The sequence below is a fragment of the Peromyscus eremicus genome, chromosome 16_21 (assembly GCF_949786415.1).
Source record: "Peromyscus eremicus chromosome 16_21, PerEre_H2_v1, whole genome shotgun sequence".
NCBI classification, from domain to species: Eukaryota; Metazoa; Chordata; class Mammalia; order Rodentia; family Cricetidae; genus Peromyscus; species Peromyscus eremicus.
This window is the reverse complement of record NC_081432.1, coordinates 25,797,704-25,825,257: the sequence shown is the minus strand read 5'-3', so window position 1 is coordinate 25,825,257 and position 27,554 is coordinate 25,797,704. Positions and strand designations below refer to the sequence as shown.

Genomic DNA, 27,554 nt, shown 5'->3' with positions numbered 1-27,554 from the left:
TGAATAGTTCGGCTCACAATGAGCAGAGCCCTCAGCTTCTACTCTACATCCCAGAGCTCATAGCCATGTGTGGGGGGTGGGGGAGGGGAGGAAGAGAGGGAGACAGAGAGAGAGGGAGAGAGAGAAGCAGTTACTGGTAAATAAGAATGTTGAGGTTGCTGTCATCTTTTTCTTGAAGGAAGCCTATGGAAATCATGAGCTCCATAACATCAAGGCCTATGTCCAGTGCAGTTTTATTTCTCTTGCTGTTCTTGGCAGGGTGCTGGGTGGCAAGTAAGCACTCGATAAATATTCTTTATTGCATCTGTATAATAAAGACAGAGCATTATATATTAGATTAACAGTGCCCTCAGATGATGTGTGTCCCACTGTTTGTCTAGATCATGATGAATAGGCACTTGATGCAGGCTGTCCTCCCTCCCTCTGTCTGTCTGTCTTCCCTGCCCCTCTGTCCTCCAGTAAGCTCAGCATGAGAAGTCTGGTCTTGGTCTGTAGCATTTAAAGTAGCAAACATTAGAGATTCTTTATCAGACTAGAAAATATTTTCTCTACAATGTCCTGTTTTAGGAGTTTTAAGTCATAGTCCTCAGAACCCTTTCGAGGCTGAGGCTGAGGGTGCAGCTCAGTGGCAGATCACTTGTCTAGCATGCACAAGTCTCCATGTTCTCTCCTCAGCCTGACGGGAAAAAAAAAAACAAAACAAAAAACAGGAATTCAGGCCTGGCAAAATGGCTCAGCAGCCAAAGGTGCTTGCCACGTAAGCATCATGGCCTGAGTTCAATCCCAGAGCCCAGATAAAGAGAGCCAAGTGAGATAGCACGGATCTGTAATCCGGCAATCCCAGCACTCAGAAGTAGTGATGGGAGACAGACACAGACTGACTCGGAGGCTCTCAGGAGCTGTGCTGAGATGCACAGAGCAGCGGCAGCAAGAGAGAAAAGTGAGCAAGCCCCAGTAAGACAGGAGAGAGCCAGCCCCTGGAAGCTCTCTCCTGGCCTCCGCACACACCATAGTACATGCCCACGTGCACACACACAATAATTAAAAAGCAGACTTTGGAGATTTTGTTGTTGTTTTTATGTTTATTTGTCTGTTTTCTGAGACTAGGTCTCACTATGTAGCTCTGGCTGGCCTGGAACTCACAAAGACCTGCTTGCCTCAGAGCCTCCCAAGTGTTGTGATTAAAGGCATGTGCCACCACACCCTGCTTAAACTTGTATTTTAAGGTTTTATATATTTTTATTTTATGGGAATGGGTATTTTTATGTTGAGTATTATATGAATGAGTATGTTAAGTTCATGCACATGTGAGTGCCTGTTGTATGAGGAGGCCAGACGGGGTATCAGATCTTCTGGACCTGGAGTTACAGACAGTTGTAAGCCACTGTGTAGGTGCTAAGAACCGAACCTGGGTCCTCTGCAAGAGCAGCCAGTGCTTTTAACTGTGAGCTGTCGCTCCAGCCCTATATAGCTTTTTTGAAAATGAAGAAGAGTAAGAAGAATGTTGTCTCAGCCAGGAGGTGGTGGCACAGGCCTTTAATCCCAGCACCCGGGAGGCAGAGGCAGGTGGATCTTTGTGAGTTCGAGACCAGCCTGAGCTAAAGAGTGAGTTCCAGGACAGGCGCAAAGCTACACAGAGAAACCCTGTCTCGAAAAGCAAACAAACAAACAAACAAGCAAGCAAACAGAATGTTGTCTGCTGCTCCCCCCCCCCCCCCCGAGGAATCCATTTCTTAGTTCTTGTGAAGCTGTGAAGCTTTGGTGCACTTTGTGCGTGTGTCCCAGTGTACACAGAAGTTGCCATTCTAAACCGTTTTAATTGTGTGATTCGGTGGTTTTAGTGCATTCCCATTTTACTGGGCAGCCCTCAGCACTCCCTCCAGAAGTTTGTTCACCTTCCCAAACTGAATCTCCTGACTCATTAAGCAGTAACTCCCCATCCCCTATGGGAACCACTATCCTACATTCTGTCTCTATAAACCTGACTGACCAAGTATCTCATGGAAATACAGTTCAACCAAAAATCCTTCCCCCGTGCCCTTTATTTTGCTGTTGTTGTTGTTATTTTGTTTTCAAAATAAGGTCTCACCATGTAGCCCAGGCAAGCATCAAACTCAAAACTCTCCTGCCTCAGCCTCCAGAGTATAGGGACTGCAGACATGCACCACCATGGCCTGGAGAAAGAAGGTGAGGCCGACCTGGTTTCTTCGTTTTGTTTACTGGCTCATCCCTCAGTGGACACTTATCTTTGCATGGTCTTTTGATGGAAGAAGGAAGTTGGTGTCAGTGTACGTCTAGTGCAGATACAGTACTGAAGAACCTGTGTGTCTACTCCAATGATACACTCATCTACAAGGTGGATGCTGGCACATGCTTCTATCAGCCAGCAGACTGTAGCATCCATATTAGGGGGCAGCCCCAGCTCTGGGCAGCCCACATCAAGGCAAGAAAATGACCTGAAATTAGGGGCAGCAAAAATGATGCCACTTGGTACATAGAGGTAGAGATTCCATGAGTGTCTGACTGAATGCTTGAATACAGGTGCACTTTTGTTCATAACTCTCCAAAACTGAAAATCACCCATTTTTGAAACAGGAAAACAGTTTGTGAGGGCCAGCGAGATGGCTCAGAGGGTAAAGGCACCCAGGTGACCTGAGTTTGATCCCAGGCACCCATGCGAAAGTGGAAGGGAAGAACTGACTCCTTAGGGTTGTCCTCTGACCTCCGGACAGCCCCCTCTCAAACACATACACACACTAATAAATTACAGATGCATAGGGAGCCCTTTTTTAAAAAAAAAGATTTATTTATTTATTATATATAGTGTTCTGCCTGCATGTATCCCTGCAGGCCAGAAGAGGGCACCAGATCTCATTTCAGATGGTTGTGAGCCACCATGTGGTGGCTGGGAATTGAACTCAGGACCTCTGGAAGAGCTTACCCTCTGAGCCATCTCTCCAGCCCCAGGAGTCCTTTTAAAGAGAAAAACAGATGTGATGTATTTACATGATATAACACTTTATACAATAAAAATAAACTGTAATAAACAAAAGCATGGAGCAGCCCTTAAGGAGAAGCCATACATAGCAAATGCATACTACTTAATTCCACTTATAAAGTTCAAAAGTAAACTAAGGTAATGGTTCTCAGTCTTCCTAATACTGCGACCTTTTAATGCAGTTTCTCATGTTGTGGTGACCCCCAACCATAAAATTATTTTGTTGATACTTCATAACTGTAATTTTGCTACTTTTATGAATCATAATATAAATATATGGTATGCAGGATATCTGATAAGTGATCCCTGTGGGGGTCATGACCCACAGGTTGAGAACCACTGGCCTAAGGGGAAGTTTTAGGTTTTGTTTTTTTAATGGAAAGGAATCCCCTAAAAGTCCACATAGTGGTTGTTACTGGGAATATGGGTGATGGAAGCTCATGACTTGCAGTGGGGGAGGAATCTTCTAGGATGTTGTTCCTTGACCCAAATGGAGATCCTGTGGGTACTAATTTAATCACAGCTCCTTAAGCGTGGGTGTTTGTGTTTTATGCAACCTTAGAGTCATCATATTGTGCAGTAAAACATCTTTTCATTTCTCTGATTCTCCAAAGGACAAATTATAGGAAGTCACATGACATAGTCACACCCCCAGGTCTAGCTCTCTGTTTGATGTGATAAGAAACACACAGTTGGCCCTGCCTGGAGAGTGCTAGGGAAGAGGTGTACATGGTCTGTACTCAGCGTCCTCATGATTGTGCTCCTAGGCTCTGTAGTTCAGGGATGGAAACCTGAAGGACCCGCACTCCATAGACGCTAGCTAACATCTGGAGTCCACTGGGGCCTGGGACCACATTTACAATGCCCAGGACATTCCCCAGTGTCCCACTTCCGCCTTTATTGTGGTCACAATGTGATTTATGAGGAGGTTGGGGGGCGGGGGGTAAACAGGCCACTCTTCTCCCGGGAAGGAGCTCTGGGCGACCCTGATGCAAATAACTGCTTTGCTGGAGTCGTCATAGACCAGCTTCGGGAAAGAATTTCTTCATCCCCAGAATGTCATTGAGGTCCCATGGTACATCATTTCATCTGGAGCTTTTTAAACAGAGATCATGAACAGCCTTCCCGGTCGGTGCTGGGGTTTCGCTAAGTACCGACACCGATCCCTTGTATGTCCCTGACTTTAGTGATTCTCTTACTACCTTAAGCCTAAAAGGCCTGTGAGTAGACTGTTCAGTGGAAGTCCTGACTCGGAGTTTACTTCTTAAGATGTGAAGTGGCCACAACCCGCTGAGGAAGTATGACAGACAGTGTTCCCAGCTGGAAAGCCCGGGAAGCATTTTCGTCAAGGATGCCCAGCCATCACCACAGGCAGCTTCGTGTCAGAGTCTACCTGGGAGGGAGAGTCACTTAGCCAGCTTGCTCTCCTTAGGGTAATACTCTAAAGCAGTAGTTCTCAACCTGTGGGTGGTGACCCCTTTGGGAGAGTTGAAGGACCCTTTCACAGGCTTCACGTATCAGATATCCTGCTTATGAGATATTTACATTACGATTCGTAATGGTAGCAGAATTACAGTTGTGAAATGGCAATGGATAATGTTATGGTTGGGGGTCACCACAACGTGAGGAACTGCGTGAAAGGGTCACAGCATTAGGAAGGTTGAGAACCACTGCTCCAGAGTTTGTCCCGTGGTGCACACAGTTGCTGTCTCTTGACTGACTGGTTCAGCATCTGGAAGGTGGAGAGTGTGTTTCCTGCTGATTTCTCTGGCTTTGCTCTTTCTCCAGGCTCTGCCTTACCTTGCTACCATTCCTATTTCAGGGCCTGACTTTCCAGGAGGTAGAGAACTTCTTCACTTTCCTGAAGAACATCAATGATGTGGACACTGCATTGAGCTTTTACCACATGGCTGGAGCATCTCTCGATAAAGGTAATAAAACCCGGAAGTTTCTTTCTTGAAGCTGGAAGCATTAATGAATGCCTCGCCTTGAAATGTCAGGTTTTCTTGGCATTGTCCTTTGGTTGGTTGGTCTTTTTTTTTTTTTTTTTTTTTGCTTTTGCTTTTTGGTTTTTAGTCTTTTGAGACAGGGTTTCTCTGCATAGCCTGACTGTCCTGGATCTCGCTCTGTAGACCAGGCTGGCCTTAAACTCAAGAGATCCACCTGGGTGCTGGGATTAAAGGCGTGCGCCACTACTGCCCAGTAGTTGATTCTCTTGTATTGGTCTTAAATGAGCCTTGCACTTCACCCAGAGACACTATGCTCAGCACATGCCTTTGATGGTGTAGCAGACAGGACAGAGGCACTGTGACTAGTCTGGAAGCAGGCATGAAGAAAGGCGGAGCTTCAGAACCTCTCTCCTCCAAGGCGGAGTCAGGGAATGTGTAACAAGAAGCCAGAGTCATTCGGTGGTTGGTCTTCGATGAAGGAGTGGTCTGCTTAGTGTCTTTGCTTTCACTTATTTTTAGAAATAAGAGAGCCAGGTATATGGGCACACATGCTTTTAATTCCAGCACTCAAGAGGCAGAGGCAGGCGGATCTCTGAGTTGATAGCAGCCTGGTCTACAGAGTGAGTTCCAGGACAGCCAGAGATACACAGAGAAACCCTGTCTCAAAAAACCACACACACAAAAAAATAATAATAATAATAAAGAAATGAGAAAAAAAAAAGGTCTTTGAAATTCACCCATGTATTTACCATTATGGGTGCTTTTCATCTATTCTTGAATATCCAGATACTCATCCAGGCTCAGGATTCTTTTGTCACTGTTTATATGTGATAAACTCTCTTCACTTTGAGAATGTGCTCCTGGAGGCTGTGATGCATCCTCACATGGCTGCGATGCATCCCCTCACACTGCGATGCATCCCCTCACACTGCGATGCATCCTCTCACACTGCAATACATCCTCTCACGCTGTCCAAAGCACCGACTGCAGTTTTAAACACGGTCTTTGTCAGCACTTGTCAGGAGATTCTGTCACATTTTTTATGTGAAATCACAGCTCTAACTTACATGTGGAATCTGAGAACTATCCAAACTCGTAGAAATGAAGGACAATGTCAGCTGCTACAGGGACCAGGAATGGGGTAAATGGGGAGATTGGTCAGAGGATTCAAAGTTTGAGTTGTGCAGGATGCATTCATCCTAGGGAGCTGATTGCTGCATGGTGACTGCAGTTACCAATGCTGCATCACATGCTTGGATTGCTAAGAGAAATGCTAAATGCTGATGACACACGTGCACACTCACACGCACACACGCACACACAGGCACACACACAGAGGCACACAGTTGTAACTATGTTAAAAGTTAGAAATATTGATTTGGAAGGTTAGCACACACACCTCTACTCAATACTCAGTAGGCTGAGGCAGGAGGGTCATGAATTCACTGACCAGCCTGAGCTATATATAGCAAGGCCCTGTAAAAAAAGGAAAAGGAGAAAAATAAAGAGACACCAGCTGGGCTGATTGCTGTGATACTTCACAGTGTATTACATATCAGCCCATCATGGTGAACCCCTTTCATATAGAATTCTTTGTCAGCGTATGTCAGTAAAGCTAGAAAAACAAATGAAATGACTCAACTTACAGCCAGAATTCATTGCACTTTTTCCTTTTCCAACCTGGATGCCTTTTATTTTAACCTATCTACACAGGTTTTTTTTTTTTTAAATAGCATTTGTTTGCCTAAAATAATGCCTCCTCTCATCTTTGTAGACTCTTTTTGGGGAAGCATGATGTGGATGTCATGGGGAGGTATCGCCAAGTCCTTCCTCCAGAATAGCTCTGACTGAGTCGCCGTCTCACAAGGCAGGATCAGATAGCATGTGCAAATCCGAAAACACAAGACTGAAAGTCAGAAGTTACAAAAATAGAATTAATGAGTGCCTCTAGGTTCTCTTTCCTCCTCAGCTAAAGCCAACGGAACCACTTAGAGAAAACAACGGTATGGGATGAATCACTATCTGTGTTAAAATTATAGGGTGTGCACAATAAAATGATTCAGGGTAGTGGTAACGAAGAGAAATGCAACCTTGTAATTAAGAAGGTGGTAGAGGAGTTTCTTTCAAATGACTTTGGGCCACTTACTGAGTAGGACGGCGGGCCTCCGTGTGCTCACACGCTCACATCCAGAGGCGGGGTACTAACTGCACAACCATGCCTGACGCACAGAGGTACATTTAGGTTTGAGGCCCGTGGTGCTGTGTCATTTACTTTGACGTCTTGGTTTGTTTTCTATGTTTTACATCGGCTCCCCTGAGTGTCTGTTGATAGACATCAAGGGCATAGGGCCTAGCTTCATGCCAAGTAACAGAATGCACCACATGCATTTGTCTCCCGGGACTGCTACAAAAATTGCTACAAACTTGATTTAAAGCAGCAAAAATTTGTTCTCTCACAGTTGAGTTTTGAAGTCATGGTGCATGAAATTAAGATGGTGACAGGGCCGCGCTCCCTCCAAGGGCTCTAGAGGAGCATCCTTCCTTGCCTTTTCAGCGTCTGGTGCTAGAGATGCTCCTTGGCCTGTGGGTGCATAGCTCCCATCCCTGTCCTGTCTCTGTGTGTCCTTCCCCTCTGTATCCCTAAATGTCTTCACCTACTTGGTCTTATGAGGTCTCAGAGCCCAGCTAGTAATCCAGGATAACATTATATCAAGAGCCTCCATTCCAACTGCCAAGACCACGCCCATCCTCAGCTAGCTCCAACGCCTGTGTCATGCCATCCTATTTTTAGGTTTTTCCAGACAAGGTTTCTCTCTGTAGTCCTGGCTGTCCTGGAACTTGATCTGTAGACCAAGGCTGGCCTCTGAACTCACAGAGATCTGCCTGCCTCTAGAGTGCTGGGATTAAAGGCGTGCACTACCACCACCCAGCCATCCTGTTCTTTATTATGGCATCTCTATGGGTTTGTGTGGGGTTTGCACATTGCTGTGTTGACTTTCTGCCACCCATACTAAATATTCTCTATGCCTGGAGCAACACCTGAGATAGAATAAGTCTACATACAACAATTACAGGCCTTTCCTCCTCTCTCCATGCACGGAATGGGGTCTGTGTGAGTTACAGGCCTTTCCTCCCCTCTCCATACACAGAATGGGTCTGTGTGAATTACAGGCCTTTCCTCCCCTCTCCATACACAGAATGGGTCTGTGTGAATTACAGGCCTTTCCTCCCCTCTCCATACACAGAATGGGTCTGTGTGAGTTACAGGCCTTTCCTCCTCTCTCCACAGAACTGTGTAAATTAGTACTGAGATGAACCCCAGAAGAAAGGAAGAATGGTACAGTGGTTAAGAACACGGGCTCTAGGCTAGGGATTTGGCTCAGATGGTAGAGTTCTTGCCTACCATGCACAAAGCTCTGGATTTGGTCCCCAGTACCACATGATAACCCATGAATGTTATCCCAGCATTTAGGAGTAGAAGCAGGATCAGAATTTTAAGGTCAACTTTGGTTACATAATCAGTTTGAAGCCAGCCTGGGCTTCAGGAGGCCCTGTCTCTAGAGAACACAGGTGCTGATATCACACTGCCTGAGTTTGTCTTGGCTGCTGCCATTTACTCAATGGGTGGCGTCGGGCTCCTTCTGTTTTTAAAGTAAGGATAAAGATACCTAACTCACAGGGTGTCATAAGGAAGAATCCACACAGAACACTGTCACCTTGTGTGTGCATTTACTAAAGGGCCTTTCCCAAAGTTGATAACATGAACACAGTGTGATGCTGCTCGTGTGTTTATTCAGCCAGCAGCACAGGTACCGTGCTAGGCATGGGTTCTGCCCTCAAGCAGCTCACAGGAGTGGGGGCAAGATGAGTGTGCAGGAGTTCTAGTTAGAGTGGTAAGTGTTAGTGAGACTGAAGAGTGGGAACCCCGACGCATGCTGTGGGCCTGGAAGGAGCGGAGCAGGGCCAAAGCAGGCCGGCTCCCTGGCCAGCCTCTTCTCTTTCAGTTACTCCAGGCTCAGCTATCTTCGTCTTTTCTAGAAAGGTTAAGACCTTCAGAAGCTGGCATTATTCCAAGGCCCTGGCACCGTTTCTTCTTTGGTTAGTTTAGAGCTCACAAACAAACCCTGAAGCAGAACGGAGCAGTCTCCCCAAGCAGCGTTATGATCGATATGGTAATGCGTCCTCCCTAGGTTTGCGGAGAAAAGTGCTCCATAGTCTAAATAAGTTTGGAAAATGCCAGCGTGGCACAGAATTTCTCCCCCAAAGCACTGTTCCTGCTGGCTTTTAATATGCTAATATCCGTTACTAATCCCCAAAGGAGGGGTGCAGTTGCCAGACTTGACTGCTCCAGAATCCCTTTGGTACCTTAAAGAGTAGTGCTCCTCTCAACAGTTCAAGAGGTCCAGACAGGCAGCAAGTACAGACGGGGCATGCGCCATCAGAGAACATGGCCCGGGCGTAATGTTGGAAGTTTGGTTGGTGGGGTTTTTTGGTTGTTTCTTTTGTTTGTTTGTTTGTTTGTTTGTGTGGGCCATGTGGTTAACAACTCGGATAAGAATGAAGTATCCCTGCTGAGTTCTGACCACCTGAAGATACGGTCTCCAGGAAAGACTGGATTTCCACTCTAGGCCATCTCTTGGTTAGCATTAAGTACAGCCAGCTCTGTTGCCCATTCATACACATAAAATCAAATGCATTGCCTCTGACTGGCCGTCTGAATTATGTAAGTAATCTGCTGAGGAAGGTAATGGGAAATTGAACACAACCCCTTCCCCAGTGCCTTCCTGTGATGAAATAGTTCAATTCGAGCAGGAGCTCAAGAATGAGCTATGGCCTCTAAATCTCAAAGCATGTCTGTTTCTGCCAGGAGAGTAGAAGATCTAGGTACAGGGGCCCTGGTGGAAGGCACCTCAGGATATTAGATTTGGTAATTGTGTGGGTCCGGTGTGTCCCTCATGGACTCGGAACTGTAATACGTGAGAATAATCACAAATAATGTCTGCTGCCTTTATTACTCAGACTGTAGCACAGAGCTACTTAGATTGAAGCTACTTAGATAAAAGATTCTCATTTAAAACAGTTGTCCTTCTTTTTTTTTTTTTTCAGCTTTCTGTTTTGGGACAGGGTCTCACTGCATAGCCCTGGCTGGCCTAGAACTCAGTGCAGACCAGGTTGGCCTGGAACTCTCAGAGCTCCATCTGCCTCTGCCTCCCGAGTGCTGGGATTGAAGGTGTATGTCCCCACCACCCCAACCAAGCTTTTCTCCATCACTCTTAGGACAAGAGAATAAATATTAAGCCTATGGCATAACTCGGGCCCGATGCTCTTGGCAGCCCCAAGGTGACCTTTGAAGTACCGTTCTCATCACCAAATGAGTCCAGTTTCTTTTGTCTCTGAAGTGACTTGGATCACAAGGATAGGCTCTAAGAACCCTGTGGCTTCAGATTCTCTGACTCTAATCTTCAGAGTCAACACCTCAGTCTTCTGCCATTTAGATCCCTCCTGACTTGATGGGGAGTCAGAGATCACTGGCGGAGTAAACAGTGTCTAGCTCACAACCAGCCCTCACATTCCGAACAGACACATTGGACAGACACGCTGGTGCCTCTCCTGACGACTAAGCATGCTGTCCTGTCGCCCTTCCACGGCCTCTGACGCCGCTGCCCATCAGGAACCCCAAGAGCAGCCGCCATCTCATAGCTTGCACGACAGCCGTAATGTTGGAGGGCTTCGTATCCCTTCTCTCTCTAATCCTTAAAACCTAGACTGGAGGTGGGCTTACCCCCACTGGATGGGTATAGGAACAGAAAAGGAAGTGTCTTGCTCACGGCTGCCCAGCTAAGCGCTGGTAGAGTCAGGACTTAAGTTGACATCTCCTCAACCCAAGTCTCTGTATTTTCCTTACCATCATCTGACCTCTCCGTATATTTCAAGATTCAGTTGGAGTCTGAGACGCTTTGCTGATGCACACAGTCAGAACACCGTTCAGGTACACCGTTTAGAGCCGTGCTTCATGGTAGCCTCCAGAAGACAAGCTCTCGGCTATCTCTCCCCAGTTGCCTTGGCAGAGCAAACATCGGGGGCAATGGTAAAACTAGGTCTTCTTCTCTAATCCAGACCAGCCTCATATTCATGACAGTCCTTGTGCCTCGGCCTTCCAAATAAGTGAGCCACCTTGTATAAGAATTAAACTAAAGTAATAAACTGCTGTGGCCTTCCGGAAGTGATGTCCTTCTCCCAAGGCTATTGGCATTGTTCCCTGTAGTCGCCCTGTTCAGGAGCTGGTTTTCCTACTCAGATACTCTCTGGCATCTTTAGCACTCACCTCACAGTGGAGGAGTCCTGGAGTGGTCTAGTCTAACTTCATATCATGGAGGAATACCTTAGTCCACACATCTGTGTTCCTCGTCTTTCTAACCTATCACTTCTCACACGGCAACCAAAGCATAGATGCCTACAGTCATGTCCCAGGAAGAGCTGGGGGCCCACGGGAGAGTTGGTAGGTTACAGCCAAAAGCATAGACATGGTAAACAGACACTGTCAGCATCGAATACGGGATCCAGTGCAGGACACAGAAGCAGGACTTGTTTAGTCCAAAGTCTCACATAGCCCAGGCTGACCTCAAACACATTATATAGCTAAGAAGAATGACCTTGTGCTTCTGATCTTCCCCGGACCTGCCAAGCGCTGGGGGTACAGGTGTGTGCCACCACACCGAGTTTTATGTGGTGCTGGGATAGAACTCAGGGTTCTCTGCATGCTAGGCAAGTGCTCCACCAACTGTGCCACATCCCTGCCCACAGGCACAGAGTCCCCGGTCTCCTGTGATCTGAGTGCTGGTCACCACCCCTGCTCACTGGGGTGCCTGTGACTTTTCACATTTGTGGGTGCCACTCTGATATCCGACGTGCTGAAAGATAACTGTGCAAGAAATCGTGCTAAGCATAAATTCTGCTTTTCTGCTCAACCCTGAGGTTGAGTTCTTGTTCCTTGTTAGTGGAGATGGGGACTTAGCTCAGTGGTTAGAGTTTCTCTAGTCTCTGGGTCTGGTCTGCATCATCGTTGGGAATAGGGGACCTTCAAGTGATGCTAAAACCTTGGATTTCTGGTTTTAGAGTGTAATGTCTTTGTAATGTCTGGCTGTAGATATTACAAGCTTGTTCCAGGACTCTGGTGAATGGACAGAGACATGGGCATGCTAGGCTCACGGTAACGTCATCCGGTCCCTGTGCTAGTCTTCACACTTACCAAAGGGCCAGTGCCCAGAAACAACCGGCCCTACTGTGACAGCTCCAGTAAAATATTAGTCTTCAAAGAAATGGCAGGGATGTAATTTACTGGGAGACCACTACCAACATGCAGGGAACCCTGGGTTTGATCCCGAACAGCACAAAAATGAAAATAGTGTTTAAAAATCTTCAAAGAACATCTTAGGAGCCGTTAGTTGTAGCCCTGCTTTTGTTCTTTGAGGAGATAACCTATACTTACTTTGTTTGTTTTGTTTTTTAAGACAGGGTTTCTCTATGTAATGGCCCTGGCTGTCCTGGATCTCACTCTGTAGACCAGGCTGGCCTCAGACTCCCAGAGATCTGCCTGCCTCTGCCTCCCTAGTGCTGGGATTAAAGGTGTGGGTCACCACCTCTGACTGTATTTACTTTTTTTAATGTTTTTTTTGTTTGTTTGTTTATATGGATGTCTTGCCTGAATGTATGTCTATGCACCACATGTATGCAGTGCCCTTGGAGGCCAGAAGAAGGGAGTGTCTGATCCTCTAGAACTGGAATTACAGATTATTGTGAGCTACCATATGGGTGCTGGGAACCAAACCCAGCTACTCTAGAAGAGCAATGAGTGCCCGTAACCACTGGGCCATCTCTCCAGGCCGCCATAGTTAACTTTTTACATTGTTCCTAACTTAGATGTTCTAAATTCTTAATTATTAGGAACTGAAGCTTTTTCTCAGCTTCATCATTATCTAAACATGAACCGTGTTTTCTGCCTCTTTATGTCCTGCTCGAGGCCTAGACAATTCCTCGCACACACTAGATGTTCAGTTACAACAGATGTAACAAATGAGAGAGTTTATTCTCAACGTGGCAGACCCTGGAAGAGATGGTAGAATGTTCTGAGATATATCCCTGCTGGCCCCGCTGTGACAGAGCACTCTGACAGAAGCAGCTGGAAGGAAGGTTTGTTTCAACTCACAGTTCAAAGGTGCGGTTCATCACGGCAGGGCGTCCGGGTGACAGCCCCGTAAAATAGCTCTTCCAGTTCTGTCTGCCGTCAGGGAGGAGAGAGCAGAGTCCTGAATGTGGCGTGGAGAAACGGGCTGCTTTTTCTTCGCTCTGACAACCTACCTGACAGGAGCAACTTCAAGAAAGAGGAGCGCATGTAGCCAGACACTTTTCCCTGTCCAGCCCCGGTGGCGCAGTCCCACAGCCGCTTTTAAAAAAGAATCACTCAGAGGCTTAATATTAACTACAAACTGGTCTGCGGCTTATTGCTAGCTAGCTATTACATCTTAAATTAACAGATTTCTGTTCATCTATGTATTGCCACGTGGCCATGGCATTACCGGTCTGCTGGCATCTTGCTCCTTGGGTGGCTGGATGGCATCTGCCCTGACTCCGCCTTTCTCCTCTTGGTATCTCTCTTGGATTTCCTGCCTAGCTGTGACCTGTCCTGCCATAGGCCAGAGCAGCTTGTTTATTAACCAATGGTAGCAGCACATATTCACAGCACACAGAAAGACCCTCCCACAGGAGGTGCATTGTGGGTGTCCTTTTGTTTGTTTGTAACTCACAGCTTGAGAGGACACAGTCTAGCACGTGTGGGTGGGGAGGGAGGGGTCACATCGTGTCCACAGTTAGGAAAAATAAGGAGGTTAACACTGGTGCTCAACTTGCTTTCTCCTTTTTGACTTTTTATTCTGTCCCTGCCTATTGGATAGTGCCTCTCATGTTCAGAATACGTCTTCCATCCTCAGCTAAACCTCTCTAGAAACTTCTTACAGACACACCCAGAGTCGTGTCTCCTAGGCGAGTGTAAATCCAGTGAGAATGACAGTGAAGATTAATCATCATGTCATAGCCCAGAGTTCTATCCGAATCCATGTGAAAATGGACTAATTTATAATTATCGGATACATTTGAAGTCAGAGAAAAGCTGCTGGGTTCCCAGAAGAAAACATGGCAGCTTTTATTTCCTTGTTAGAAAATTTAAAGCTTCATTAGACCTTGGCTAGTGCCTCTACCCAATCTCATTTGTACAGCTTAGTGCTGTAGTTGCGCAGAGGTATAAAGCACACCTCAGGATTGAGGGCAGCTATATATAAAGTGTGATCTGAGGAGCCTGGGACGTTCCCAGTCATAAATATCGTTCCCACAGGCCAGCTCTGCCTGCCTCCTCCTGCTGAGTAATAAAGGAGGGGCGTTCTGCAGCTGAGAGACAACACATTTAGAAGCCGAAGACCGAGGCAGGCGTGCCTTTGTGCGGCCCTTCGGAGTCTCTGCTCAGATCTTTTTTGTGTTGTTTTGGTTTGTTTTTTTAGATTGATTTTTTTTTTTTTTTTTTTTTTTTTTTTTTTTTTTGAGACAGGGTTTCTCTGTAGTTTTGGTGCCTGTCCTGGATCTCGCTCTGTAGTCCAGGCTGGCCTCGAACTCACAGAGATCCACCTGGCTCTGCCTCTCGAGTGCTGGGATTAAAGGTATGCGCCACCACCACCAGGCTAGTTTGATTTTTATTATATGTGATTTGAGTGTTTTGCTTGCACATATGTCCTACATGTATGTCTGTGCTCCACATGCATGCCTGGTACCCGCAGAGGCCAGGAGAGACTGTGGATTCCCTGGAACTGAAGTTACAGACCGTTGTGGGTGTTGGGATTCAAACCAGGGTCCTAGAACTGGATCCTCTGGAAGAACAGCCAGTACTCTTAACCACTGAGCCACCTCCCCAGTCCCTCTGCTCAGATCTTAACAGGAGCTGTAATCAAGGTTTTCACTTGTTGGAGAAGTTCAGCTCCTTTCCACTGTGGGACTGAATCCCCTTTCCTGCTGGCTGCGGATTCTCCCCAGGCCACAGCGCTTCTAGCCATGCACCCTCTGACAGCATTCCCTTCTTCTACTGTTGCTAGGGTAGATTCCCATAGAGGGGTCATGAGACTGCCTAAGCCATCACCATCGCCGTGGAAAGTAACCTACCTGCAGAAGTGGTGTATCGCAGTCAAAGGCCTGCCCACACTAAACAAGATGGGACCGTTTGGGCCACCGCTTTTAGGTTTATTCTTTTCTTAAGACTTTTTAAAAATTATGTGGGGGTGGGCAACATCCGTGGTTGTGAGCAAGTGCCCAGAGAGGTCAGCAGAGAGCATCGGACCCTTAGAACTGAGCCCGGGCCCTCTGGAAGAGCAGTGCACACTCCTAACCGCTGAGTCATCTCTCTGGCCCCCAGTTTTTTTCTTTGAAGGCTTCTAAAGATCTGGACGTTGTCACTGACTGAGGCTATTTCATCATTTAAAAAAAAGAAAAAGAAGCCAGGCGGTGGTGGCTCACGCCTTTAATCCCAGCACTCGGGAGGCAGAGCCAGGCAGATCTCTGTGAGTTCGAGGCCAGCCTGGGCTACCAAGTGAGTTCCAGGAAAGGCGCAAAGCTACACAGAGAAACCCTGTCTCGAAAAACCAAAAAAAAAAAAAAAAAAAAAAAAAGGAAAAGATGGCTCAGTGGTTAAGAGCCCTGGCTGCTCTTCCAAAGGTCCTGAGTTCAATTCCCAGCAACCCCATGGTGGCTCACAACCATCTGTAATGAGATCTGGTGCCCTCTTCTGGCCTGCAGACATACATGCAGGCAAACACTGTATACATAATAAATAAATCAATCTTAAAAAAGAAAAAAAAAAGAAAAAGAAAAAGAAGAAAACATGGAAGTCATAAAGTTTTATTACTGGGAGTTTAGAAATCGTTCTGTTTAAACTCCCACTTTGTTGCTCCTGACCTACAATAAAATCACTAACTATGGAGGAAAATGACTTGCCCAAATCCCAGCTGGTGTGGTATGAAACAGAGCAGAAGCTGAGGTCGGTTCGGAACCTCACAGCAGTGTTCCCATTAGTGCATGGTACCCAGAAGCGCCTGGAATGTTAGAAAAGAGCCGCCCGTGGAGAGATGGCTTAGCAGTTAAGAGCACTGGCTCCTGTGCCAGAGGACCTGGATTCCCAGCACAACCATGTGTAACTCCCGGTCCAGGGGATCTGACACCCTCTTCTGGCCTTCTTAGACACCAGGCAAGCACATGGTGTACACATATGCAGGCAAAACACCCATACACGTATTATAATAATAATAATAATGTGTTTTTAATTTAAAAAAGAAAAGAAAAGAGGCTCAACACTTTTATGTGACAACAGAAAGAGAAGAAAATTCAAAGCAAGGATCTCCCAGACAGCCTAGACCAGAGCATGGAGGTAGGGATGTCACAGACGTGGGCCGATGAGATGGCTCAGCAGTTAAGAACACTGGCTGCTCTTCCAAAGGTCCTGAGTTCAATTCCCTGCAACCACATGGTGGCTCACAACCATCTTTAATGGGATCAGATGCCTTCTTCTGGCCTGCAGGTGTACATGCAGACAGAACATTCATACATACATACATACATACATATATACATACATACATAGGAATGTCACAGACATGCGTAGGGAAGAGCTTCCATTGATGAGTTCTTGCAGTGCATGGAAGGCAGCCCCTGCTCTCCAGTTCATCTTTGCATCTTGTAAAAACACTGTTATGTGAGGAGGAGTGCTGGCCAGGAGTCCATTCATCTAAGGCAAAGCCATCAATCCTTAAAGTAAAATTATTCACAGTGTAGGCAAGGAAGCCCAAATCCGAAATAAATGTTTGCTTTATGAGGCATTTCCCATACAAAGACCCGGTTAATCTCCCCAAATTTAAAGTCACTTAGCATTCTAAAGATTGATCCTGCCTTAACTACATCACTGGGCATGTATGATGGTTTTGTGAAATGATATAAGCTCCCCGAGGAGGAGGAGGGATGCCTTAGGGATTTGTGACTGCTGATAGGAGAGGGGGGTGGGGGGAGGCGAACTGCCAACATCAAGGAGGTGAGGACAAAGTCAGCCAGCGTTACCTCCCACTGAGGAGCAGACCAGAAGAGAATGGGGACAGGAAGTAAGGGCCAACAACATGGCTCAGCTGCTAAGCCTGATGACATACGTGAATGCAATCCCCAGGACCTACATGGTAGAAAGAGAGAAGCGATTCCCATAGGTTGTCCTTCAGCCTCTGCACACACACACACACACACACACACACACACACACACACACAAACACACACGCTAAGACACACATACACACACACACACACACACACACACACACACATAGACACAATAAAAAAAAAGTTTTAGGGGCTGGAGAAATAGCTCAGTGACTAAGAGTACTTAGAGATCTTGCAGGGGACCTGGGTTTGAGTCCCAGTACCCGTATTAAGACACTCACTGCCTATAACTCCAGCTCCAAAGGGATCTGGTGCCTCTGGCCTCAGAACACACACACACACACACACACACACACACACACACACACACACAAAGATTAGACCCTGTCACACTTCTTGGTGACTTCAAGGTTTCCTATCTTTAGCAGCCTGGGAAGGTAAGCAGAGTCTCTCAGACCGTTTCAACCCGCTGAAGTTGACCGTATCTGCACCCAGTTCAGCCTTCAGAGTTAGACGCCAGTGTAGCCAGAGACAGTTCATCCAGGATGTAATTTTATAGAGAAGGAGCCTTCTGCAGATTGAGGATAGAGTCAAGGAGGAACATGCTCAGCCGATCACAGCCGTCCTGCCCATCAAATGCTCGCTCTACAGCTGGTACAGGATGCTGTTTGCATTCTGGGATGGAATTTTTTCTCAGGCAGGGTGCTCAATGAGCCAAGCACAGCACTGTGTGCTCTGTTGCCGGTTCATGGAAAAGGGGAAAGAGGAAGAATAAGTCTTTTCTGTGTGTATGTCTGAGAAGCAGGTGCTTCTGGCTGCCTCTCCACAGTGAGGAGACTGAGTGCTCGGTACTGCACACAGCTGAGAGCGAGACTCCACCTTTACACCATTTGATGTATTACCTAATCAGAAATCACTTTCTAACCAGACATAGTGGCTCACACCTCTAATCCCAGGACTCATAAAGCTGAGGCAGGAGGATGCAGGAATTTGAGGTTAGGCTGTCAAGACCCTGTCTCAGTGTGTGTTGGGGGTTGGGGGAGTATGTTGGCCTTGAGACAAGACCTGGCCTGATAGGTTCCCTTACGAGGAGCACTTGACTGGAGCTAATGAAGTCCCTCCAGTATGTCGCCTCCCCCGCCCCCCATCCCACCATATGTGCCAGATCTTGAGTCGGGCCTTTGCGCCCTTCCTGCTTTCTTCATTCACACTGCCGTCTCCACCCCACCCTACGTCACTCGATATCCCACGTGCACAAATTGAAAGCAGGCTGCCTTGGCACTCATTTCGAGTTCACATACAAAATAATGCCTCCTCCTAGATACACAGTGCTTCATTATGATTGGTGTGAGTTTGCACACAAGATATTTCTCCATCTTAATAGTGTATGTGCTGTCTAAATGGGGACTCTCCTCTAGCGTGTCTGTCCCCTAGTGATAGGATTTTCAGTGACACTAAACAATACCGGACAATGCAGTAAAACGTATAACTTAGCTAGGCTGAACCGGTTTGAGCAAGGGGCCCACTGAGGGGTCATCTGAGATGATGGCACCTGAGGTTCAGAAAACCCGAACTGAACTGCGGGTGTCCTTGGTAGCACGTACTGTTAGTTATGGGGGCAGGACCAACTGTGTCACTTCTGACAGGCAGCCTGGTCACACAGAGGTGCCAGCGGCCTGCGCTTTAGCACCATGTGGAGCAAGGACTTGGCCTCTTACTGCTGAAATGTCGCATTGCTCTTGTCTCCTTTCCGTGGTTAGCTCTCCTAATGCTGTCCTTTCCCCTCCCCTCCCCCCCAAATTGTGTTGAAAAGTGTGTATTATAGCTGCCAGAGTGTCTTGGAAGAAGTTATAAAAAAGGACACATGCAAGAAAGGACCCTCCCTGTGCAGAGGCGAGCCCTCCCAGGGCTGGAGCAGCACCCCTCCCCCCACTTGACCTTGGCAACCACAAGCCAGCTTTTCATTTTGTCCCCTGCAGTCCAGTAGGGTATGACTGATCACGTGACAGAAGAGCTCAGGAACCTGTGGGGTCACCTTTCCACACACCTTTCCGGGGGGGGGGGGGGGGGGGACAAGCAGCCCTGTCCGGCCACCTTTGTGACTTGTACTTCTCATGAGGTTGTTGGTTCATCCCCTTTTCATGGTTAGTGACCCTCACTGCAGAGAACAGACGGACCCGTGGTCTAGCCGAAATACCCCCTCCTCCCAGCCCTGGCTAACACTCATCCCTGACGAAAGGCACTGAGGATGCCCTGACTTGGCTTTTCTGTTTTCTGGACTCTGTCCCTTTTGGATGACAGAGTTGGGAAGGAGCTGGTGCCGTCCAGGTAGGAGGGCAAATGTGCACAGGGAAAGAGCAGTGGGATACTGTAGACGCAGCGGCCACGAGCTTTGTGACCCTGGAAAGTCACTTTGGTCCCCTGATCTCTCATCATCTCTGCAGCCTCTTCTGGTTCCGTGTGGATGTGTGAGTTTCATCACTCCAGAGCTCTCCTGAGAGGCCGTTGTGTGGTTAATTATATGTAACCTAATTTCTGACACATTATTGTAGCACACGATTTAATATGGGATTATCCAGTCATGGACCACACCAGGCACAGCTCAGGTTCTTCCTGGGGTTCTCAAAACAAATAGTACCAGATTATTATTTTTTTTATTTTATTATTTTTCTTTTTCATTTTTGATTTTTTTGAGACAGGGTTTCTCTGCGTAACAGCTCTGGCTGTCCTAGAACTCACTCTGTAGACCAGGCTAGCCTCAAACTCACAGAGATCCGCCTGCCTCTGCTTCCCGAGGGCTAGGATGGTGGTAGTAGCAGATTTTGAGTGTCAGAATTCTACCGATTCTCCCCCATCCCAATTTTAAGTAGACATAGGCCCCTGGGAAGATTATTAGACGTGTCATAGGTGATCCTTGGAAACCTAAGCTGTCTCTTTCTTCTGGGGCCTTCATTTCCCAATAGGCAAATGAGAAACTGGAATCCAAACACCTCAGCTTTATTCCATTGTGAGGTGTGTGTGTGGGGGGGGGGGGGTTCCTCTGTTCTTAGGCCAAAATAACCAGCACAGAAGACTTCTGTGACCTCAGAAGATTGGGGGGCCAGGCATAGTGGCACATGCCTTTAATCCCAGCACTCAGGAGGCATAGGCAGAAGGATATCTGAGAATTCAGGCCAGCCTGGTCTACAAAGCAAGTTTCAGGCTATCTGGGGCTATGCAGTGAGTTCTACCTGGGCACCTGGCCCATTCTTCCATTTCATTTAGATGTGTTTACCTACTAGTATCAGATCCTACTGGTTGAGGTCTGTCCTCAGAGACTGACCCCAGCCTTCAGACACTAGTCACAGCCTTACCTGTGCTTCTGCCCAGCCAGCTCCTAATGTGGCAGGGCTCTGTTGACTTGTAAGAGTGACTCAAACAACTTGGGCAAGCACTGAGGCTCCAGAGGCATGGGGAGAGGTCGGGGAGGAGCACAGGGCTTCTGCACCTTCCCATCATCCTCCAGGAACCTCCATGTGCCAGCAGACTGGAAGCTCTCTAAACGCTGTGCTCGGGGGTTCTTAGGGGGCCGCTTCGGTACACAGGCATGATTGAATGACTCATTAGCCATTGGGGACCAGCTCAGTGGGTTCGAGGACGTAGCTGGAAAATCCCAACAAGACTTGGTCTCTCCTGTGACCAGATCCATCTTGAAACCACCTGTGTGCTCTTGACATCAGTCAGCTCATGAACACACAAAAGGAGGCCAGTTTGGCAACTGCAAGGATATTAGGACTTCTGTCAAAAAACTTGGAAGACTGTAGTAGTTACCTGTCTGATCTGTGTGACGAAAGACCTATTGAAAGAAACTTGAGAGGCTGGAGAGATGGCCAGTGGGTAATAGGACCTGCTGTGCAGTCCTGAGGACCTGTATTATAATGTGGCTGGGCATGGCCAAGCATACATCTGCAACCATAGAACTGTGGGGGCCAGAGACAGGAGGATGGCTGGGCCTTGCTGGCCACCAGCCTGGCTCGAGGTTCAGTGAGAGACCTTGCCTCAAGAGAACAAGGAGTAATAGAGCAGAACATTCGACATCATAACTTCACCCTCTGCCCTCCATGCATGGACCACAGTCACACACATATATGAAATGAAAGCAGGAGAGGGAAGACATTTAAGGGAGGGAGGGTTCACTTCGGCTCAGCTTGAAGGTCCGGTCTGTCATGGCGGGGAAGGCCTGGCGGCGGGGGAGATGTGGCGGCAGGAGCTTGGGGCAGCATTGGCTCCACCGTCAGGAAGCAGAGGGATGAACGTTTATGCTCAGTTCACTTTCTCCTTATTTAGTCCAGGACCCCAGCCCAGGGAATTCTACTGACCGCATATAGGATGGGCCTTTTCATCTCAACCTAGTAACATCCTCACAGACATGCACAGGAGTGTGTTTCCATGGTGATTCTAACTACCATCAGGTTGCCAGTGGAAATTAGCCATCACAAGAGACCGAGTATGTATTTCAGAACCACAGTCACCAAATGGGGGAGCCAAAAATCACAGTACCGACAACAGGTCGGCACAGCAAAGTGAAGGTCCGGGGTGTGGGGGTAGGAAGTTCTTTTCACGGCGGTTTAGTTAGTGTGACTCAGAGGTTGAGAACGGTGTGAATGAGCCTACTCTCCGCAGCCGCTGTCAAGCATTTGATGTCATCCACTATCGTCCCATTTGTCCCAAGAGTTCCCAACTTGACAGCTCACCAGCTAGTTGGGTTGTTCTGTCCTGTTCTGATTCATCCCCTGGGGGCCTCTCCAAGGATCTCGTGCTGTGAAAAGGGCACCCCAGCAAGACTGTTCCCATCCCCAAGAGTCACAGTGACTTAGCCCTGGTCGTGCGCAAACCACTAGCGCCCCCTCCAGGTGGGATGGGGCATAATCTATAACTGCCCTGTGAGGGGTGGCACTTGTCATGAAAGGTTCTTGCTGCAGCCCCCAAGAGTCCCTGTTCTACAAACACTTAATACCAGCCTAATGAGGGGCTTGCTGGAAATTGTCAAGAGCTCTCACTGACATCCTGAGATACTGCCTACTGGTTTATTGGAGCAGAGTGCTGTCTGCATGGAGAAAGAGGAGTCTTAGAACAGCAAGATTGGCGAGGCAGTCTACCCTGAGAGAGCAGGAGACTTGGGAGCGCAGCAGGAAGCAGTTGTCAGAGCAGTTAAAACTCGAGATTGATGTGAGCTGCAGAAAATGGTATGGCCAGCAGAAAGCACACTCCAGCATACATGAGGTCCTCAGGCCCTCCACAGGACTCCTGTGGCCATGGAGGGAGGTTCAGTGGGTAGCAGCGTTTGAGAACACCCACCCTCATCCTGTTCTCCCTGAAGGATATCCCAAAGTCAACCTAGGAGAGCTCCCCATCACCAAGTGTAAAACGCAGCTCCATTGACAGTTCCTAGTCTCCTTCAAATTGCCTTTGGCCTCCTCCTCCTTCTCCTCATCTTCCTCTTCTTCCTCTTTCTCCTCCTCCTCTTCCTCCTCCTCCTCCTCTTCCTCCTCTTCCTTCTCCACACAGTTGAGTTAGCAGCAATCAGTTCTTCCTGCAAGGCTGTTTCTCAAGCTCAGCGCTGTAGTTTTGCCCAGTCCCGGCACATGAAAGCTTACTACAGATGCTTCTGCCTAAATCTTTTTGTTCAAAAAAAAAAAAAAAATCATTGGTCTCTCCTTCACTATAAGTCACAGGCTAGGAACGAGGGTGATCTGAACAGTGGCCACAGCTGCAGGAGGGAGACCCTGGCTCTTCTCACCTTCCTGAACAGCCTTGTTCCCCTCAAGCTAGAGGCTTTGAATACTGAGGCAAATCCATGCCTCAGCTATTTCCAGATACTTCCACCCCATTCATCTCCCTCGCACTCAGAAATAAACACCAATAAAACTCGTCTGTGTGCCAGGCAGCCTCGGCAGCGTCCTGTGGCATCCTCTGATTTGAATAGGAGAAAAGTAAACCCTAAGCTGTCCAGCGGCTCCGTCGGGGTGGAGCCACACAGAGAGCCCGGTCTCACGACACCTAGTGAGGTTCTGCCCCACCATGGTATCCTGGTATCCGTGTCTGCTGACCTTGGAGGCAGTGTGCTGAATATATATGGAGGTGACAGATGCCAGATGAGGAAGCAAAGAGGAGCTGATGTTAAAGATTGAAGTAGCAGAGGCACCCTGATGCCTTTGCTGGTCCATAGCGCTTCTGCGGAGTCTACGCTAATGGTTGCACAAGTTAGTCCATAGACAGAACTCAGTCCTTCTCTTTTCTTTTTTCTTTTTCTTTTTTCTTTACTTATTTTATGCATATGAATGTTTTGCCTGCAAGTATGTATGTGCACCTTGTGTGTGCCTGGTGCCCAAGGAAGTCAGAAGAGGGCTTCAGATCCCCTGGGACTAGAGTTTGGGATGCTTGAGAACCACCATGTGGGTGCTGAGACTCAAACCTGGGTTGTCTGCAGGAGCCGTGAGTGCCCTTAACCGCCGAGCCATCTCTCCGGCCCCTTTTCCTTCCTGCAGGTTCTGCTTCACTTTGGGGTGGATCTGTAGGCAGTAACGTAATTTATAGCCATAGGTAAGCCAGACGCCAGGTGAGAGGGAAGACGGCGGAAATCACCTACTTCTTCCTAGCTTGTCTTTCATGGAAAACCAATTCCGCATGACTGCTAGTATTTCAGAGTAAATGTCAGGGAAGGAAAACGGCAAGAGAAGAGAGCTTCTCTACCAAGGCCAAAAAAATGAAAATAAATAAAAGCTGTGTGTTGGTGTGTTGGTCTAGTGAGATGGAGTTTCCTGCTTCTCCAGGGGTACAGCTGAAAGAAGTGTACAGCTCAAACTGTCTTTTTGGTAGCTCAGTTAGCCTTGAACTCTTGTTTCTCCTGCCTCAGCTCCTGAGAGCTGGGATTGTGTGCCCTTGTGCTCTGCTCAGTCTCAGGTCTTTCCTTTAGTTCATGCCTTTTAACCTGTAGCAGCAGCACAAAAGAACAGACCCCGAAGGCCAGGTGGTGGTGGCGCACGCCTTTAATCCCAGCACTTGGGAGGCAGAGCCAGGCGGATCTCTGTGAGTTCGAGGCCAGCCTGGGCTACAGAGTGAGTTCCAGGAAAGGCGCAAAGCTACACAGAGAAACCCTGTCTTGGAAGAAAAAAAAAAATGCAATCCTCCTTTTCCTTTTTTTTTTTAAATTCTTCATTGCTGGACAGTGAGACTTAAACCCAGGCCTGGTCCATGCTGCCCAAGTGCTCCATCTCTGGCACACACACACATTTGGACAGTTTGAGACTGTCTCAGTGCCCCGACATGGCCTTGAACTTTGGTTTGGGTTTTGGCACAGGCTCTCACGGTGTAGCCCTGCTACCCTCAAAGGCTTGAATCTCCTTCCTCACCAGCTGAAATTACAGGTGTGCACCCCCACAGCTGACCTCCTTTTCTCAAACATGACCCAAATACAGTTGCCGAGTTTTGAGTGGTTGAGCCCCCGTCTGGAGAAAGGTAGAAATGGAGGCATCTGTGCAGCCCTAACTTGCCATCTTTCTCCTCTCAGTGACCATGCAGCAAGTGGCCAGGACAGTGGCGAAGGTGGAACTCTCAGACCACGTGTGTGACGTGGTGTTTGCACTCTTTGACTGTGACGGTGAGTGGGGTCCCGCGGAGGGTAGAGGGTAGGCCGGACCTCGCTCTGTTCCTAGACCCTATAGAGCGGGGCTGTTGTATGTGCAGCAGCTTGGCCCTTGGCACTGTGAGCTTGAAAGATGCCACCCTGGGCCTGTTTGTATTTTCTACTTCTCTGGGTTTGGTTTTGGTTTTTGTTGTTGTTGTTTTGTTGAAACGAGACGGGGTGTTACTATGTGTCCTGGCTGGCCTGGGACTCACTATGTAGACCAGGCTGGTCTCAAACTCAGTGATCCACCTGCCTCTGCCTCCCTCCCAAGTGCTGGCATTAAAGGAGTGTACCACCACACCCAGTACGTTTTCCATTTCCTCTAATTCCATCTTGCCTGTGGGCTTAAATTAGTGACCACATGACTGTCCAAATGACAGCAGGAGCCACATTTGTAAGAGGGCTTGAAGCTGTGTTTTCCCAAATTGCAAGCCTGATGATCCCCAAAGAAATGTAAATTAGACACACACACACACACACACACACACACACACACACACACAATTTGCTGCTAGTAGATGAGGGGCGCACACGTTTCGATGTCCCTAGAAACAAGATGGCGTGGCTTTGTCCTTACAGAACGTAGTGGATGCCAGGACTTGTGTTGAAAAGAGAGAGAAAAAGAAGGGGCTGGGCTCAGCAGGGAAGCATGCTTGCTGCTCTCGCCGAGGACCAGGGTTCAGTTCCCAGCACCCACAGAGCGGCTCACAGTCATCTGTAACCCCAGTTCCAGGAGATCCATCACTTAACCACCTCGGGCACCCCGATATGCACGTGGTGCGCATCCATGCAGGCAGACATTCATGCACATAGAATTTTAAAAATTAAAGGAAAGGATAGAGTCCGATCCAGCTTGGGGAGGCTGTATAAACCCAGATCAGTAAAGGTCCCAGGGCCAAGGCTAAGGAAGAGTAGGATGGACAGATAAAGGGCAGCAGGAACACCTTCCAGATGTCCACACCCCAGGGAGTCCTAATTACTTGCTGCTTGAAGTTCTCCGAACCACCCTGCTCCCCTGCACCACAGCACCCTCTGTTTGCCCCATGCTAACTAACACTTACCTCGCCACTGATGTCACGTGTCTCTCCCGCAACCTAGGAGTGGTCCAAGGACCAACACACAAAGCTTAGCTGTTCTCACGCAGGACCTGACTTCTGCTCTGGTCTCAGTGGGCTGCAGCTGAAAACATGAAGGGAGGACAGAGCAGTTCACCCTAAGCCAAGAGAGTTGAACTTGGCAGAGTGTGTGCCAGCCACAGAGCCCGCAGGGTGTGAGAGGTGGCGTTTTCTCCTTGAGTTTCTACTTACACCTCTGTTTTTCCTCACCCTCCAGGCAATGGGGAGCTGAGCAATAAGGAGTTTGTTTCCATCATGAAGCAGCGGCTGATGAGAGGCCTGGAGAAGCCCAAGGACATGGGCTTCACCCGTCTCATGCAGGCTATGTGGAAATGTGCTCAAGAAACCGCATGGGACTTTGCTCTGCCCAAATAGTATCCCACTTCCTACACCCTAGCACCCTGGACCCCCTGGAGTGGCCCTTCATGCTGCTTCTGCTGCTTCTGGGAGTAGTACCCCCTCCCATCTTTCTGGGAGTGACCTCTGGGCTCCATGGGCTTTCCTTTCCGCCCTTCCCGGGACCAGTCAGTGTTCTGCTAGGCTCCAAGTCTGCAGTCAGATCAAAGGTTCTAAAAAAGAACATGGCCAAGTCTTAAAAGTGGAGACCTTTGCTCCTTTAACAAGTGCCCTGTGGATAAGGAATGCAGGGAGCCCTCCCAACACCTGGCAGCCTGGGAAGCACCCCCCCCCCCCTCCAGGCTCGATTGCTATGGATTTATATTAAGAAAGTCCTCTGCTCTCCCTCCTCCTGCAGTTTCTAAGCTGCGAGTTTGGAAATACCCTGGCAGGCAGGAGGAAGTCTGTGATGAATGATAATGAAGGCGACCGGGCACCCTGAGCTGGCAGGAGGCCTGCTCGGAGGAGGATCCGTGGCAGACACAGTCAGCTCCAGGAAGGCTTGTGCTCCCAGCAAAATTCCAGATTCAAAGGGGCTGCCTCGTGGTCCTCTCCGCTCCCTCGCTCCCTCGTGTTCCTCCCAGGCTCCCTGTGACGCCTCCTCTGGGACTCCGCTTCCCCAGCAGCAATGGCTGAGTACCTCTTAGTGTTTCCTCCCCTCCCTGTGGGCCTGCGGAGCCCAGACCCCGCTCAGAGCCCATCTGCCCACTAAAACACTCGTAAAATATCACTTTAATTACAACAGTTTGCAGTAAATACCCCCGAGAGCGCTGTGTCCTTTCTTTTAGACCTTTCCTCTGGGCGCTTCATTTTGTCCCCACCAGAGGCCGCGGCTTCCTCATCACAAGCAACTTGAGACAGGACAAAGAGTGAGGGTGCTCCGACGTTAAGGTGGCGTTGTCCCAGCCCGGTTGGAGTAATATTTCGTTTGGGGCTGGAGTACACAGTCCCAGACAAGAAATGTATTTGGGGATAGCCTGTGAGCATCCTGCATGGTGGACCTGCATTTTCATATCCAAAGCAACATTGTCCTCTGGTAGACTCAGCTCTACCACTACTCGGGGTGGTGTCGAACTAGTCATCCCCATCTGTTCTCTCAGCTGCTGAATGACAGGCTGAGCTGAATGGGCCTGAAGTTCCTTCCCATGAGCCTCTGTTTCAGCTCTCCAGAACCTCCAGGTCTGCCTCAGTGTG

The 27,554-nt window shown here is 48.3% G+C and overlaps 1 protein-coding gene across 1 annotated transcript in view; it reads left to right on the top strand.

Moving 5' to 3' along the window:
* Micu1 (mitochondrial calcium uptake 1) overlaps positions 1-27,118 on the top strand; it is a 142,756-nt gene extending 115,638 nt beyond the window's left edge. The window contains exons 10-12 of the mRNA XM_059281814.1: positions 4,821-4,929; positions 24,733-24,822; positions 26,182-27,118. Coding sequence (XP_059137797.1) covers positions 4,821-4,929; positions 24,733-24,822; positions 26,182-26,339 — 357 coding nt within the window. The 3' untranslated portion in view covers positions 26,340-27,118. The remainder of the gene's footprint in view (positions 1-4,820; positions 4,930-24,732; positions 24,823-26,181) is intronic.
* The last annotated feature ends 436 nt before the right edge of the window (positions 27,119-27,554 follow it).